This window comes from Camelina sativa, chromosome 16 (assembly GCF_000633955.1).
Source record: "Camelina sativa cultivar DH55 chromosome 16, Cs, whole genome shotgun sequence".
Classification (NCBI taxonomy): Eukaryota; Viridiplantae; Streptophyta; class Magnoliopsida; order Brassicales; family Brassicaceae; genus Camelina; species Camelina sativa.
In genome coordinates this window covers 4,666,903-4,681,433 of record NC_025700.1, presented here as the reverse complement: position 1 = coordinate 4,681,433, position 14,531 = coordinate 4,666,903, and the positions used below count along the sequence as shown (strand labels likewise).

Sequence of the window (14,531 nt, the reverse complement as noted above, 5' to 3'; positions counted from 1 at the left end):
TGCAAATCGTCCTGCTGGTCAAAGATAGCCAACGGATTGTCTCCAATATCAGATTCTTCTTGTGGCTGGACATTGACTTACGCAGGAAGATTATGTTCATGCTCACGTTGCAGGGCGAGAGCTTCCACCGCCTTTGCCAACTGCTGGATCTGTTCTTGTAGACGCGTGATTTCAGTGTCTGTCGTCGCAGGTCTGGCCATGGCGTAGTGTTCCAAAGATGCTGAATATCGAAACTTTTTTACTTATAGGTTCCAAATGTAGGGTTTTAGTCGACCTAATTAGATTTTGGACACAAGTTTAGTCGCCACCAAATTATACTAAAGAACTTGGTAAAATTATATTAAAGTTCATAAAAATATTTTAGTTGCCACGATTTTTTATAGTGACTATACAATTTTCCTAAATTGCAGTACATATATTTCGTTTCCTTGAAAAAACTCTGTTTTCTGTATTTTTTGGTAAAACAGGACGTTTCTTTTTTATTTATAAAAATCGAGTTTCTAGTTTTATCTAGAAGCTATTAATATTTCTAATCTCTCATTAAATACAAAATTTGATCAAATTAAAATTTCATTTTTATATAAAGTTTTATATGATACACATGGCTTCTAATAATGTTTTACGTTTAGGTGTTTTAAAGTCATAAGGCCTAAAAATTATTATAATATTGTAATATTGGATTTGAGAATTTTATTTAGATAATATACTAACTTTTGAATATTTTCATTACTTTTTATATAGATATATATATATATATATTATTAATTATGTATAAAATATATATATTTTGATCACGGCAAAAAAGATCTGGAGACCTCGACCAAGCCTTTGATAAGTAAGGATCGATAACAATATTTTGGTTTTGTTTGGATCTCATTTTTTTTTTGTTCTTTTTTGGATTATGGTTCGGACTTGGGACGAATAATAAAACTTACATCATTTTTAGTTTATCCTTTTAATCACAAAAATATAGATTATATCTGTTTTAGCTTTTCATTAAGAACAGTAAGTTATGATTAAATAAAGCTGTGCAAATCAGTTAAATATATTGTACTGTATCTATCTTTTTATATGGAAAAGGGAAATTAAAAAGACCTTAACAAAAACATCATCACTAGGAATTATCAAAATATAATATATTTTTTTGGGTAAGAAAAGCATATTAAAAGTGTCAAATTCCTAAAGAGAAAAGGATAAGGATTGTTTTAAACGAGAGCTCGGGTCTATATATAAACAACATAGTGCTCTTTCAACTTCTCACCAACACAAAACTCAAAACTTCATAAAAAGCTGTTTTCTTTCATTGCTGCTTAATTCTCTTGTTTCAAACAACAGTCCATCATATTCATGGCTTTGATCCAAAGTAACGTCTTCTTTACTTATTTGCTGATTCTTGCCGCACTTTGTGGAGTTTCCATTGGAGCAACGGTTCACAAAGTCGGTGACTCCACGGGGTGGACGATTATGAGCGTCAATTACGATGCATGGGCATCTTCAAGAACTTTCCAAGTTGGAGACTCTTTGGTGTTCAACTACAACAAAGAGTTCCACGATGTCACTGAAGTCACTCACAATGATTTCAAGCTGTGCGAATCTACTAAACCGATAACGAGATACCAGACCGGCTCTGATACCATCATTCTAACCAAACCGGGACTCCAACACTTCATATGCGGATCTCCTAGTCACTGCGACTTGGGACAAAAGCTTCAAATCCATGTCTTACCGGCCTCATTAGGACCCGTCGCTGTTCCTGTTCCTGGACCGGTCCGATCACCAAGCTCTTCTTCGTCACCTTCACCGTTAGCTGATTCACCGGTTAACAGTGCTCCACATCAGTCTCAGATGGGACCGTCACCAGCTCCACTTAGCGCAGCTTCAAAGTCTAGTCTTTGGATTGGACTCTGCGTCCTTCCTGTACTTTCTCGTTTCATATTAGTTTGATAGATTCAAAGCCGTTTGTCTTTTGGTTCTACTTCTTACTTTTATCAGTTCGGTACGTACGTTTGAGATTATGACTTTAAGTTTTTTTTTGTTCCTTGAGTGGTTTTGTTTACTTCAACATAAAAAGTGATACAATTCCCTTTTAACTTCCTTATGCTGACATAAATTACTATTTTTTGGTACACAGTTTTGATATTGCAGTTGCAAACTCGGTAAACAATTATATATCATGCGTTATAAAGAAAACAAAGTATTTATGAATGATGAAAGAAATGGGAAATATAGATATTAGTCCGTAACAGTCTAACAAGCATGCCATACATTGCAACAAACTACATACTTCTTATACTTAAGCACGCAAAAAAATTATTAGTTGATGTGAAGTCTATAGAATGAGGCAAGGGTAAAGTGTTTATCAATGTAATTGGTCTACTTAAAAGTCTTTATTCATTTCTAAGAATATAAACAATTAAGATAGTGAATTATCTATTTCACTTGGGCTTGATTGGTTCTCCCGCAAACCACTTAGCTTTTCTATCACCCAAGGTACTAAGATTGATGATTATAATTCCAAATTAGATTAGAAGATATTTTCCAAGTAGATAATATTTATAAAAACTAATTAATAAGATAATATAATATTTTATTAAAATCCCAAAATTGCCTTGTAATGATAGGAACACGTCTCTCCAAAGGTACGCATTTGGACTTCAGAGTCTCTTCGACCGAGAAGATCCAGTCAACAAGTTCTTTAGCTGATTATCGGCCATGAAACTCTGGAAGTCTAAGCTTTGACCTCTGCTCCCACTGCAAATCGTCATGCTGGTCAACGATAGCGAAAGGATTGTCTCCAATATCAGATTCTTCTTGTGGCTGGACATTGACGTGCACAGGAAGATTACGTTGCAGGGCGAGAGCTTCCACCGCCTTTGCCAACTGCTGGATCTGTTCTTGTAGACGCGTGATTTCAGTGTCTGTCGCCACAGGTCAGGCCATGGCGTAGTGTTCCAAAGATGTTGAATATCGAAACATTTTTACTTATAGGGTTCCAAATGTAGGGTTTTAGCCGACCTAATTAGACTTTGGAAACAAGTTTAGTTGCCACGAAGTTATACTAAACAATTAATCTCAATAAAAATACGTGAGAATTTTTAGTGACTATACCAAATTTCCAAAATTGGAGTAAATATATTTCTTTTGCTTGAAAGAACTCTGTTTTCTGTATTTTGGATAAGAACATAATTTATTTTATTAGAACTAATATTGATTTCTTATAAGTGATGATAATTAAACTATAGATGTAATAGGAAAGAGAGAGAATTTTTTTTAGAAAACACATGGTTGGCTTATTCTTCTTCTTCTTCATTTTGGGTTTTAAGGTTTCCATATTTGACATGCATTGGCCAGTGCCATCATTATATTTTTGAGAATAGATTGATTTTTGAGAATATTTTTTTCAGGGACAATAGATAATATATATATATATTTTTTTATCTTAGTTTTATAGTAAAGTGTGAGTTAAATTTATATGATTAAATGGATTTTATTTGTGGTTTAATTGGAAATATTTTTTTCAGTTTTATATTAAAGTATGAGTTAAACTTATATGATTGAGTGTGTTTTAGTTGTGGTTTAATTGATTTTTTTTTCAATTTTATATTAAATTATGAGTTAAATGTATATGAAAAAATGTGTTTTATTTATTGTTCAATTGGAAATATTTTTTTTGTTTAAAAACAGAAAAAAACGAATATGAACAAATATGAACTCAACATTTTAATGCATGACAATAATTTTGAATGTTTTGTTTGTTAACCTAAAATACAATCTAAAATTTGTTAAAGGGTAATATTTAATGTATATATATTTGTGGTTTACCTAGAGTTAAGATGTTTTAAAATTTTTGGTTATAGCCATTTCTAACCTATACACAAAATTTAATGCAAATTATAGGAAATTGAATATATAATTTTAAATTATTATTTTTTGTTTAATGAAATTAGATTATATTTAAAATTATAAAAATAATGATGTGTGGACAAATATCAATTATGTAGAATGCCAAATGTCACATTCTCATACAAAGTTTTAGGAAAACCTTACTGGCTTTAATTGGTGACCACCGTTTAGGAAAAAAATGAGGAGGAATGTGATATTCCTCTTTATTCCACAATTTTTTTTACAATTTGATAGTAACATTTTTTCCTTTACATTCCTTTACATTCTTAAAAAAAACAAAAACAATAGAACAAAAGTGTTCCTTCCCAAAATTGATCAGGAACAAATGAAACAGGAAAAAAACAAATTTTAAAATTCGTTTTTATATTTTAAAATAAATAAAAAATAAGTTTAATTAATAATATTCAATTTTCTAATATAATATTTTTCATATTTTCATAATGTATTGACAGAAAAAAATAATTTTAATATGAATTTCATGCTAAACTAATCTTAAGGCTATTTGAAAACTATATATGAAAAGTAAAATAAATTTAAGAGACTCATGTTTATATCGTAAATAAAAACTAAAAATTTTAAATTACCTTTAAAATTGTATTGTAGGTTAATATTAATATTTAATATGACATATCTACAATTTAATTTACAAATTTTTTTAAAAAAAAAAAATATAAAATTCATTCTATATACATTAGAAGTAGTATAGAATTATTATTAAATTTAATTTATTTCATATTTAATATATTTAAAAAGATATTTTTATTGTTTGGTTACCATTTACTATTTAGTTTATTCTCTGCGGATTTTCTTTTCATTCATCAAAAACTGTTTATTCCAACATATTACTTTTTTTTTTCATTTTCTTTTTGTTCTTCTAATGGTTACCAGTAGGAGTTATTATATAAGATAGGAAATTGAATATATAATTTTAAATTATTAATTTTTGTTTAATGAAATTAGATTATATTCAAAATTATAAAAATAAGGATGACTGGACACAAATCAATTATGTAGAATGCCAAATATCACATTCTCATGCAAAGTTTTAGGAAAACCTTACTTTATTATATAATATATATTGTATATATCTTTTTATATGGAAAACAGCAATTAGAAAAGACCTTAACAATTACATCACTAGGAAATAGGAATTATCAAAATATATTATATTTTTGGTTAAGAAAACATATCAAAATTGTCAACCCAATTCATAAAGAGAAAATGATTGTTTTAGGGACTGTTATTGGAGAGGTGATTTATAAATCTATATGGAATTGTAAGTTTTAAAAATCAAAACACATGGATTTTAAAATAATATGTTTTATTCTTTGATTTGAATTATTCTATTTTACACTTTCAAATCCATTCAATTCCATTTAAAACATAATATGGATTTTGAAATCCAAAAACAAATCATTAAGTGAATAACATAGGATCTTAACAATTATTTGTAAATCATAGAACCAATAACACATAATTTTGATAATTATTTTAAAATCAATGATTGAATAACACAAGATTTTTGTTTGGATTTCCAAATCCATTAAAACCATAGAACTAATAACCCCTCTTAAACTCTATATAAACAACATAGGGCTCTCTTAACTTCTCACCAACCCAAACTCAAAAACTTCATAAAATCTCTTACAAAGTTGTTTTCTTTAATTGCTGGTTAATTCTCTTGTTTCAAACAACAATTCATCATGGCTTTGATCAAAAGTAACGCCTTCTTTACTTCTTTGCTGATTCTTGTTGCACGCTTTGGAGGTGCCATTGGAGAGACCGTTCACAAAGTGGGTGACTCCAAAGGATGGACGATTAGCGTTGATTACGATGCATGGGCATCTTCAAAAACTTTTCATGTGGGAGACTCTTTGGTCTTCGAATACACTAAAGGTTCCCATGACGTCACTGAAGTCACTCACAATGATTTTCAGCTGTGTGAAACGTCTAACCCGCTAACAAGATATGAGACCGGGTCTGATACCATCGTTCTAACCAAGCCAGGACTCCAACAATTCCTATGCGGAATTCCTAGTCACTGCGACTTGGGACAGAAGCTTCAAATCCATGTCTTACCGGCCTCATTAGGACCCATCGCTGCTCCGGTACCTGGACCGGTCCGATCACCAAGCTCTTCTTCGTCACGTTCACCGTTGGCTGATTCACCGGTTAAGAGTCCTCCACAGTATCAGATGGGACCGTCACCAGCTCCACTTAGCGCAGCTTCAAAGTCTAGTGTTTGGATCGGACTCTGCGTCCTTCCTTTACTTTCTCTAATTTTTATATTAGTGTGATAGATTCACAGACGTTTTGTCTTTTGGCTTTTGGTTCTACTTCTCAGTTTTATCAGTTCCGTACGTACGTTTGAGAGTTAAGACTATGAGTTTTAAGTTTTTTTTTTTTGTTCCTTGAGTGGTTTTGTTTACTTCAACATAACAAGCGACACATTTTCTTTTTAGCTTCCGTATGTGCACATAAATTTTTCTATATTTTTGGTAAATAATTTTGATATTACGTACAATTGCAAACTCGGCAAACAATTAGGCAATTATATATCATGCGTTATAAAGGAAACAAAGTATTTATGAATTAAGAAAAAATGAGAAATATAGATATTCGTACGTAACCGAGCATGCCATACATTGCAACAAACTACGTACTCCTGATCATCAATTTTATGGATTAGAGATCTTGTGATGTGTAAAATTAAACTGGAATCGAGATGGTTCCTCGAATACTCAAACCTATTTAATATTATTAGAATTTTTTTCAACCCAAAAAATATAATTTATTTAATCTTTATAAATAGTTTAATTTTGTGTAAATAAAATTCAGAGTAGAAAACTATATGAATGTGAAAAAAGAAAAGCAAAAATAAAATTCACTATTGGATATATCGATGACTTAGCTTGTGTCATAATATTCAAGTCGGAGCGAGAGGGACGTGGACAAATCAAAACACTATTTATTAAAATCACAATCCTGAAAGAAAATGATTTATGTGAAGCCTCTATGACTCTATCTAGTAGTATCTCTCTATATATTAGACGCACAAATCTAAACAGTTTCCTCACAATAGAAAATATTTGTACTTCATCTCATTTTCATTTTTTTACCACGTCTCCATCAAGGAAAGAAGAAGAATCATGAAGAACACAATTATGGGTTTGTTAATCGTTGCATTGTCATTAATTGGGTTAGTTCGTGCTACATCGTTTTACGAAGTTGGAAACTCCAACGGATGGACAACAACGATGGGCATTGATTACTGCAAGAGCTGGTCCACTTCTAAAACTTTCTATGCCGGAGATTCACTCATCTTTCAATATAACAAGGCTCTCCACAATGTGATGGAAGTGAGTTCCCAAGATTTCGAGTCGTGTAACCCTAATTCACCTCTGACCACATACCAATCCCAGCATGAACCGGTTTTGCTTAATAGAACCGGTCACTTCTATTTCATATGCGGTGTGCCTGGTCACTGTGAATCTGGTCAAAAGCTTGACGTCCTAGTCATGCCTGCGTCTCTTGAGAATATTACTCCCAGTCCCATTAATCAACCAGACAACGGATCTTCTTCTAATCCTAAACCTAATCTTAGTCCTACGCCTATAGAGGATCCTCTTGAGGTTCTTCTGGTAGATGATGCAACGATCGCAACGCTTCCTGACAATGCAGCCTCAAGTCCTTGTGTGTGGAGTGGCTTAAGCATGCTCTCCTTCTTTCTCCTAAAAACCCTAGTATTTGTTTGAGGACTTTTTTTTGTTTGTTTCAAGTATTATTTTGGCTTTTTTAGGATTTACTATGTGTTCAATTAGTTTGTTATTTTCCTATGGCTTGACAAATGTTTACTATGTGTTTAATTTTGTTACTTCTTCAAAGATTGATTATCTCCCTATATAGAGAAATAAACGATCTGCCTTATTTCTTCTTCAATACATCTTCATTACCAATAAAAGCATCACCTGCTTTTTACCCGCACTTACTTAATTTATTCTTATGTACAAATACACTTTGCACTTTGATGTTCACAGTGGTGTATGGTGTTTGTTAATTGTCATCACTATTTTTCATATTCTTTTTGTTTTGGTAGAAAAAGCAAGCGTTCCATTATTTATTAATAACAAAAAATGTCAGCACAAATTCGCCGTGGTCCCCCGGTTAAAGCTGCCAAATTCACCTCCTATGCTTCAAATCAAACCACAAAAATGTCTTGCAAGATCTATCACGTGAATAGCCCATCGTGGTTTCCACATCTCCCTAAGTTTCCTACTTAGGATTGAGATTGAGATATTCTTCCTAAAACCTTTACAATCATGCATTGCTTGCATAAACCATTCATACATCTAATATCTCTTTCCCTATTGTAATCATTGGTTAACTATCCTCCCCAACTGGGAACTCAGAACTCAACCCTGCTTCCACAAACTCATGATCCAAAATATTGTCTCTGATGACACCCAACTATAGGTTTACCGTAAAATCACACTTTATTTCAATGTTTTAATTTATTAACAAAGCAAATGATAATTGATTAGGAAATTTACAAATCATGTTACTGTAGATCCAGAGATAAGTATATAGCATATAAATAACACGATCAACCCGTTCTAACGAGCGAAAGAATAATGATAACAAATCGAGGTGAGCTCACATAGAGGTACTCTCCTACGATTTTTGCATACCTTTCAAAAAGTTCGTCCATTACATTCTCCCCAAACATAGGTTCTAGCATCGGCTCGGCCACAGCTCTGATGGTATTAGAAAATCTTCGTCCACTAGCTAGGGATTCGGGTTTGGACCGTACTACTAGGTCATAACTCTCCTCATTGATACTCTTACCTTCCCAATCAATTCGACTTATCTCAAGCCGATCGATTGAAAATGACCCTTCTTTCTCTATCACCATTGTCAGTTCTTCGGAGCTTGCAGCATAGTAAGGAATATTAAAAGCATTGATCTTCTCTTCTTCGATAATACCCTTAGATAAAAGAAAATACCTTTTAGTTATATGGCTTATTAAGTATTAAACTTATATATCCTTATCATCAAATAAAAAGAAATTAAACTTGGTTGAGATATATCATCTATTGGTCCGATACTATTATGATTGGGGCATTGGGATAACAATCGATCTAATAAATTAATTAAGGACAATTCTAGGGGTGAACATTTCTTATTTACCCATCTTAGTTAAGTAAACAAATTATTGATTAAGGAAATATATTTTATATATCAATTAATTTTAAAATTATTAATTCTAAACATTATATCTATCTTAACATTTTTGAAATACATTTTTGTGTCATCCTCTCTTATCTTTGTATCCAAACAATTCTTAACTAAATTCTCTACAATCATTACAACCAAACACAATCATTTCTTTATTTGATAATATTAATTTTCTAAAAACTATCTACCTAACTCAAATCAATATCTTAGATTAAAATATAATTCTCCTTGCACTTTTATTTAATCTTATATTTAATTATTTTAATTACTATTTAATACATAAAGTTAATAAAATTTTAAATTTTTTTAAGCATATGATGTGATTTGAATTTTTCTAAACGGAGATATATTTTAAAATTTTTCTTAGGATATTTATAACCAAACAAGTATATCCACATATAGAGCTCGAAATACATTTTAAAAGTACAATAGGGTGCCATCACTTTTTGGTTTTTTGCCAACTTCGGGTCAGATTTTTAACTAAAATTATAACCGATTCAATTATCCGAATCCTCCTTAAGATTACCGAATATTTTGGACCGATTTTTAATCTATAGTGTACTTATTTACATCTAATTAATGCCAATTAAAGCACATTGTATCTTAGGAAATATATAATTTACATGCCGAATTTTTAGGGCTAATTTTGACAAAAACAATTGATAACACAAATTCTGTAATCACATCCCTATAATATAGCAACTAATTCAAGATGAATACATCTTAGAAAATATCTAATTTGCATTTAATAAACGATTACATATTTGCTAAGTTTTTATTAGCTTTAAATGTACACTATTAATCTAATAATATCAATTGAGAATCAAAATAAGAATATGTCATATCACTCATTCCTAAATCATAACTAACAAAATCATAAAATGTATATTCTCAACTTGGGAATAAAGAGTTTATACAAAACCTATCTACAATTGTTAACAATATATATAGATGCAATTCACCATCTGACTACAAGCACCACTAAACTATTACAGTATCATATCAACAAAATAATAGACTCGTGGTGTACCACGGGGTAAAACTTAGTTATAGTTTTAAATTATAACATCTAAATCCAAATCACTCTTTTTATAAACCCAAATTAAAATGTAATTTTCTTTAATTGTAAAATCTAAACCCTAACACTATTTTATAAACTCAAACCGACATATATTTTTGCTTAATTTTAAAATCTAAACCGTAACCACTATTTTGTAAACCCAAACCGACATATAATTTTGTTTAATTGTAAAATCTAAACCCTAAACTCTAACCACTCTTTTGTAAACCCAAACCGGCATATAATTTCATTTAATTGTAAAATCTAAATCCTAAACTCTAACCACTCTTTTGTAAACCCAAACCGACATATAATTTTGTTTAATTGTAAAAACTAAACCCTAACCACATTTTTGTAAACCCAAACCGACATATGATTTTGTTTAATTTTAAAATCTAAACTCTAATTATTATTTTATAAACCTAAACCAACATAATTTCCTTAATAAAAAATCTACAGAATTGGTTTCCTTAAATTGTTTTGTCTTTTTATTTTAATTATGATTTATTTTATAAATATGATATGACATAGCAATTTGTTGTATTTTGATTGGTTAATTAAGAGGGGGTGAATAAGAGTGGTTCACTCCTAGGGGTGAAAATTGTAATATAATATTAGAATTAACAATTTTAAAATTGGATGGTCTACAGAATTTATTTACTTAGTTAAGATTTGTTTCCTTAATTTAAAGGGGTGAACCCAAGAATTGTCTTTTTATAAATACCTTGATATTTTGATACATAAATCAAGAAATTATATTATAATTTGTGGCAAATAAATTATAATTAGTATCACATATTAACAAATAAAATAATACCCAATAGAATTAGGTTAATAATTTAATGAACTAAAAATATTTTCAATAAAATGATTTTTTAATATAGAAACAAATTTATATTTTAGGGGGTTTGGGGAAAGGGAGATTTTGACATATACATATTTTACATGATAAGCTTACAATTTTTTTTTTTTGTGAAGTAACTTTAGTGTAGTGGCCAATGGTAAGTTCTTGCACAAGACACCTTCACACCGTGGATCAAGTCCCGCTCCCTATGAATGTAGGGATTTGGCTAATGGTTCGGCATGTTGTGGCCCAATAGTTGACAAAAAAAACTTGAGAATTTTTATATTTTTCATTTTTAAATATTTTAATAATTAAATTTGAGATTGACATGTATCAATATCTATTTGATACAATTAACCTTTGTTAATATCTAATTAATACAATTGATGAGATAGTATATATTAAAGCTATTTATAGATTGTATTTATCAATTTTCTCTATATAAATTGACTAATTTCGATACTTTGAAAAAAAATTGACTAAAAAAATAAATAAATCTCAACAAATTTGGGAAGAACACATGGGCCACATTACTAGTCCTTTATTGGTCATGTAACGTGCCAGGGTCAGATCCTTATAGATTAATATGGGCTATTTATAACCCTATGGCTATGAGACTATTTACATGTTGGTTCTAATCTTCTTATGATTAAAAGAGAAGTACATTTTTAAAAATGTCTAAAATGTTGGCTTTATTTACAGCAATTGCCACTCAATAGAACATTAAGGAGAATGTTAATTGAAATTAAAAAGGGTAAAGTTGAGATTAAAAATTTTCATTAAAAATCCAATCCGTTTAGAGAAGATCCGCGAAAAAATTGAAGTTAAATGTGTGATAGCTGTGCTGTGTTCGAACTCAACACCTACGACTATCAAAACAACCATTGAACCAGTGGACTATGATAAATTATTGGATTTATTGTCAATATCTTTCTATATACTTCGAGTTAAGCTATATTATTTTTCTTTAAAAATGATGAGTTTATAATTTTTCTTAAATCGATTAATCTAAAGCTTATTCCTTAGACCGATTAATCAATATTAATTAAAATAGTATTATTCAAAGTATATTTCCAAAATTAGGTTAACCAAATCATTAATTCGATTGTTTGAATTTGGAAATTTGGCACCTTGATTTTGTAGTTACTATGTAGTTAGTATCTTGATTTTGTGTAGGTGGAGACACGAGACCTCCAAAACATTGTGACTCTATATATATCGGATAAATGATGACCATTTGTTTATAATGTATATATTTGTAAATCGGATAGACTACATAAATATGGATCTACTATTACATTAATAAGGTAGGTTTATAAACGGGTCAAGTATGAATAACATGTATTACTATATGGTGTTACTACACCACACTCTATAATATGAAAAAATTGATTATGTACAAATTAGTAACTATAGCTTTTAAAACTTAATAATTTGAATTTTTTATTTTAAATATAATAAATAACTGCAAACTAAATTTTACTTAATAATTAACATAAAAGATTAAAACTCTAAAAATTATAAAACATTTGATCCGCGGTGTACCGCGGGTTCGAACCTAGTTAAAGGTAAAAATATATACACCACCATACCTCTTTGGCCATGGAGATAAGAGCTTGAGCTAGGAGTTCCCATTGATAGCAACTCTCGTCGGTTGTAGGATCCTGTGTGCTTCTACCGAGTAATGATAAAAACATTCGGCCTCCAGGGACCAACTCTTTGGACCGTGATTCCAGAAAGGCCGAGAAATCAGTTTGGAATTGAAGAGCATAAGCTTTATGTGCACTCTTAGGACTTGTCTTTGATATGTATATTTTCCCTACGTTGTATAACTGAGCTGAATTAACGCCGTCTTCCTTCTCAGCCTCACCACATGGAGCCTTAATATATGATAATGCATCTTGTAAGCATTTTCTATTTACCGTATAATGAGTGATATTTTGATAAAATTATGTGGACCACATTCGTAATTTCTTGTGTGTGTGTATATGAACCACTTGGTTTCTGATTTTTTTTTTTTCTTTTTTTGTTGTATTATTGTATGTTTTTTGGTTTTATTATTGTATGATTTCATAAATGAGAAAAATTGCCACGCACAGAAATTCGGTTAATAAAAGGATAATTAAAAGGCATTGATTTTAGGCTCTTTAGGCCCGAAACCAGATATGTATATTTTAACTGTGAATTAAAAATTGTCACAACGATGATATTCCGGCCACAACTAAAAATAGTTGACAATTCATTTTTCCAGAGTGCTAGTTTGCATTTTCAAAAACACTAATTTTTATAATAAAAAAATATTGTATGTTCGTAACTATACTATTAAGTGAAATTCCGCATATAGAAACAGTACACACCTGAGACAACCAGTGTAAACTAGAAGACGAATGAACAAAATGAAGGCTCCGGCGAGGAAACAAACGTCCGTGAAAGGTGCCAGGGACCACCGACACAAAACACGATTCTCCTCCTCCACAACCGAGCCCTAAACCCTCCTTTTTACTATTAAGCCGGTTATAAAACTCCGCCAAAAAAGCAAAGAGGTGGTTGAAGTCATTACTAGGGAGATCGTTGAGAGAGACTCTGAACTCAGGGACCGGACGGTCGAGGTCAGAACACAAGTTTTGGATTGTGTCGATAATATTGGAGATGGAGAAGAGACTGTTCGGACCGGTGGAGCAGCCTAAGTCGGCGATCCCAATGCTTGAAATTTCCGCATTGCTTATCATTAGCTTCTTCAAGGCCTCGTCCATTACCCTTCTGCCTAGAGATATTATGTTGCGCTGCGTAATAACAAAATCACTATATGTTTGTTACTATTATTTTTGTTCGAGAACCAACATGTTTAAGATATAGCATTTCTCACTCGTATATATGTGTACACATGAAAACAAAACATATTATTTATCTTTTTGATAAAACAAAATCGACCTGAGCGGTGGAGTTCTTGGCATAACTGTTTTCACCGTTTCCTTTGTTCATGTGAAGAACTCGCATTACTTCCATCTCTCTCTTTCTCTCTATGTGATGTCTCTTTCCTTTTGATGAACCAGAAGGTTAATGAATATAGTAAGTAATGTTGGGTGGATATATGTAAGGAAAGAAGTGTGGCACGACAGTAGTGTTTTGATAGCCACATCCCACATGCATCTTTTTTTTCTTTCTTTTTGCGTATAGCTTTTTTGAAATGTCCCTTTACGATTTTGCGTAACCAGTACCACATGCATCTTATGGACCTACGTTGATTACATTTCTCTTTCTACACATTTATACAACGGTCCCTTTACGATTTTTTCCTCTAGATTTTCAACTAAGTGAAACGGTATCCACAGGCATTTATAACTTATTCAATCTGGTTGATGAAAAATTGAGTAATTTCTAATACGTATGAAGGTAAAATTTTATAAACACAGCTGGTTTCAACGGATTCCATGAACTAAGTCCGTTCATATTCTACTACTCGAAGTCTCGAATTGTTGCTTCTTAATA

The 14,531-nt window shown here is 31.0% G+C and overlaps 4 protein-coding genes across 4 annotated transcripts; 3 read left to right on the top strand and 1 right to left on the bottom strand.

Annotated features, from left to right (window-relative positions):
- LOC104753367 (mavicyanin-like) lies at positions 1,235–1,944 on the top strand. Its single transcript, XM_019238192.1, has one exon. It carries the CDS (start codon positions 1,348–1,350, stop codon positions 1,942–1,944), a length of 597 nt encoding a protein of 198 aa, XP_019093737.1. The 5' UTR covers positions 1,235–1,347.
- LOC104753366 (mavicyanin-like) lies at positions 5,607–6,200 on the top strand. The gene has a single exon (XM_010475631.1). The coding sequence runs from the start codon at positions 5,607–5,609 to the stop codon at positions 6,198–6,200; it is 594 nt and encodes a 197-aa protein (XP_010473933.1).
- Positions 7,068–7,658, top strand: LOC104753365 (mavicyanin-like). The gene has a single exon (XM_010475630.1). The coding sequence runs from the start codon at positions 7,068–7,070 to the stop codon at positions 7,656–7,658; it is 591 nt and encodes a 196-aa protein (XP_010473932.1).
- LOC104749771 (jasmonate O-methyltransferase-like) lies at positions 8,378–14,257 on the bottom strand. Its single transcript, XM_010471465.2, has 4 exons — positions 13,974–14,257; positions 13,400–13,825; positions 12,635–12,922; positions 8,378–8,887 (listed from the first exon to the last, which is right to left on the bottom strand). The coding sequence occupies exons 1-4, from the start codon at positions 14,046–14,048 to the stop codon at positions 8,507–8,509; spliced, it is 1,170 nt and encodes a 389-aa protein (XP_010469767.1). The 5' UTR covers positions 14,049–14,257; the 3' UTR covers positions 8,378–8,506.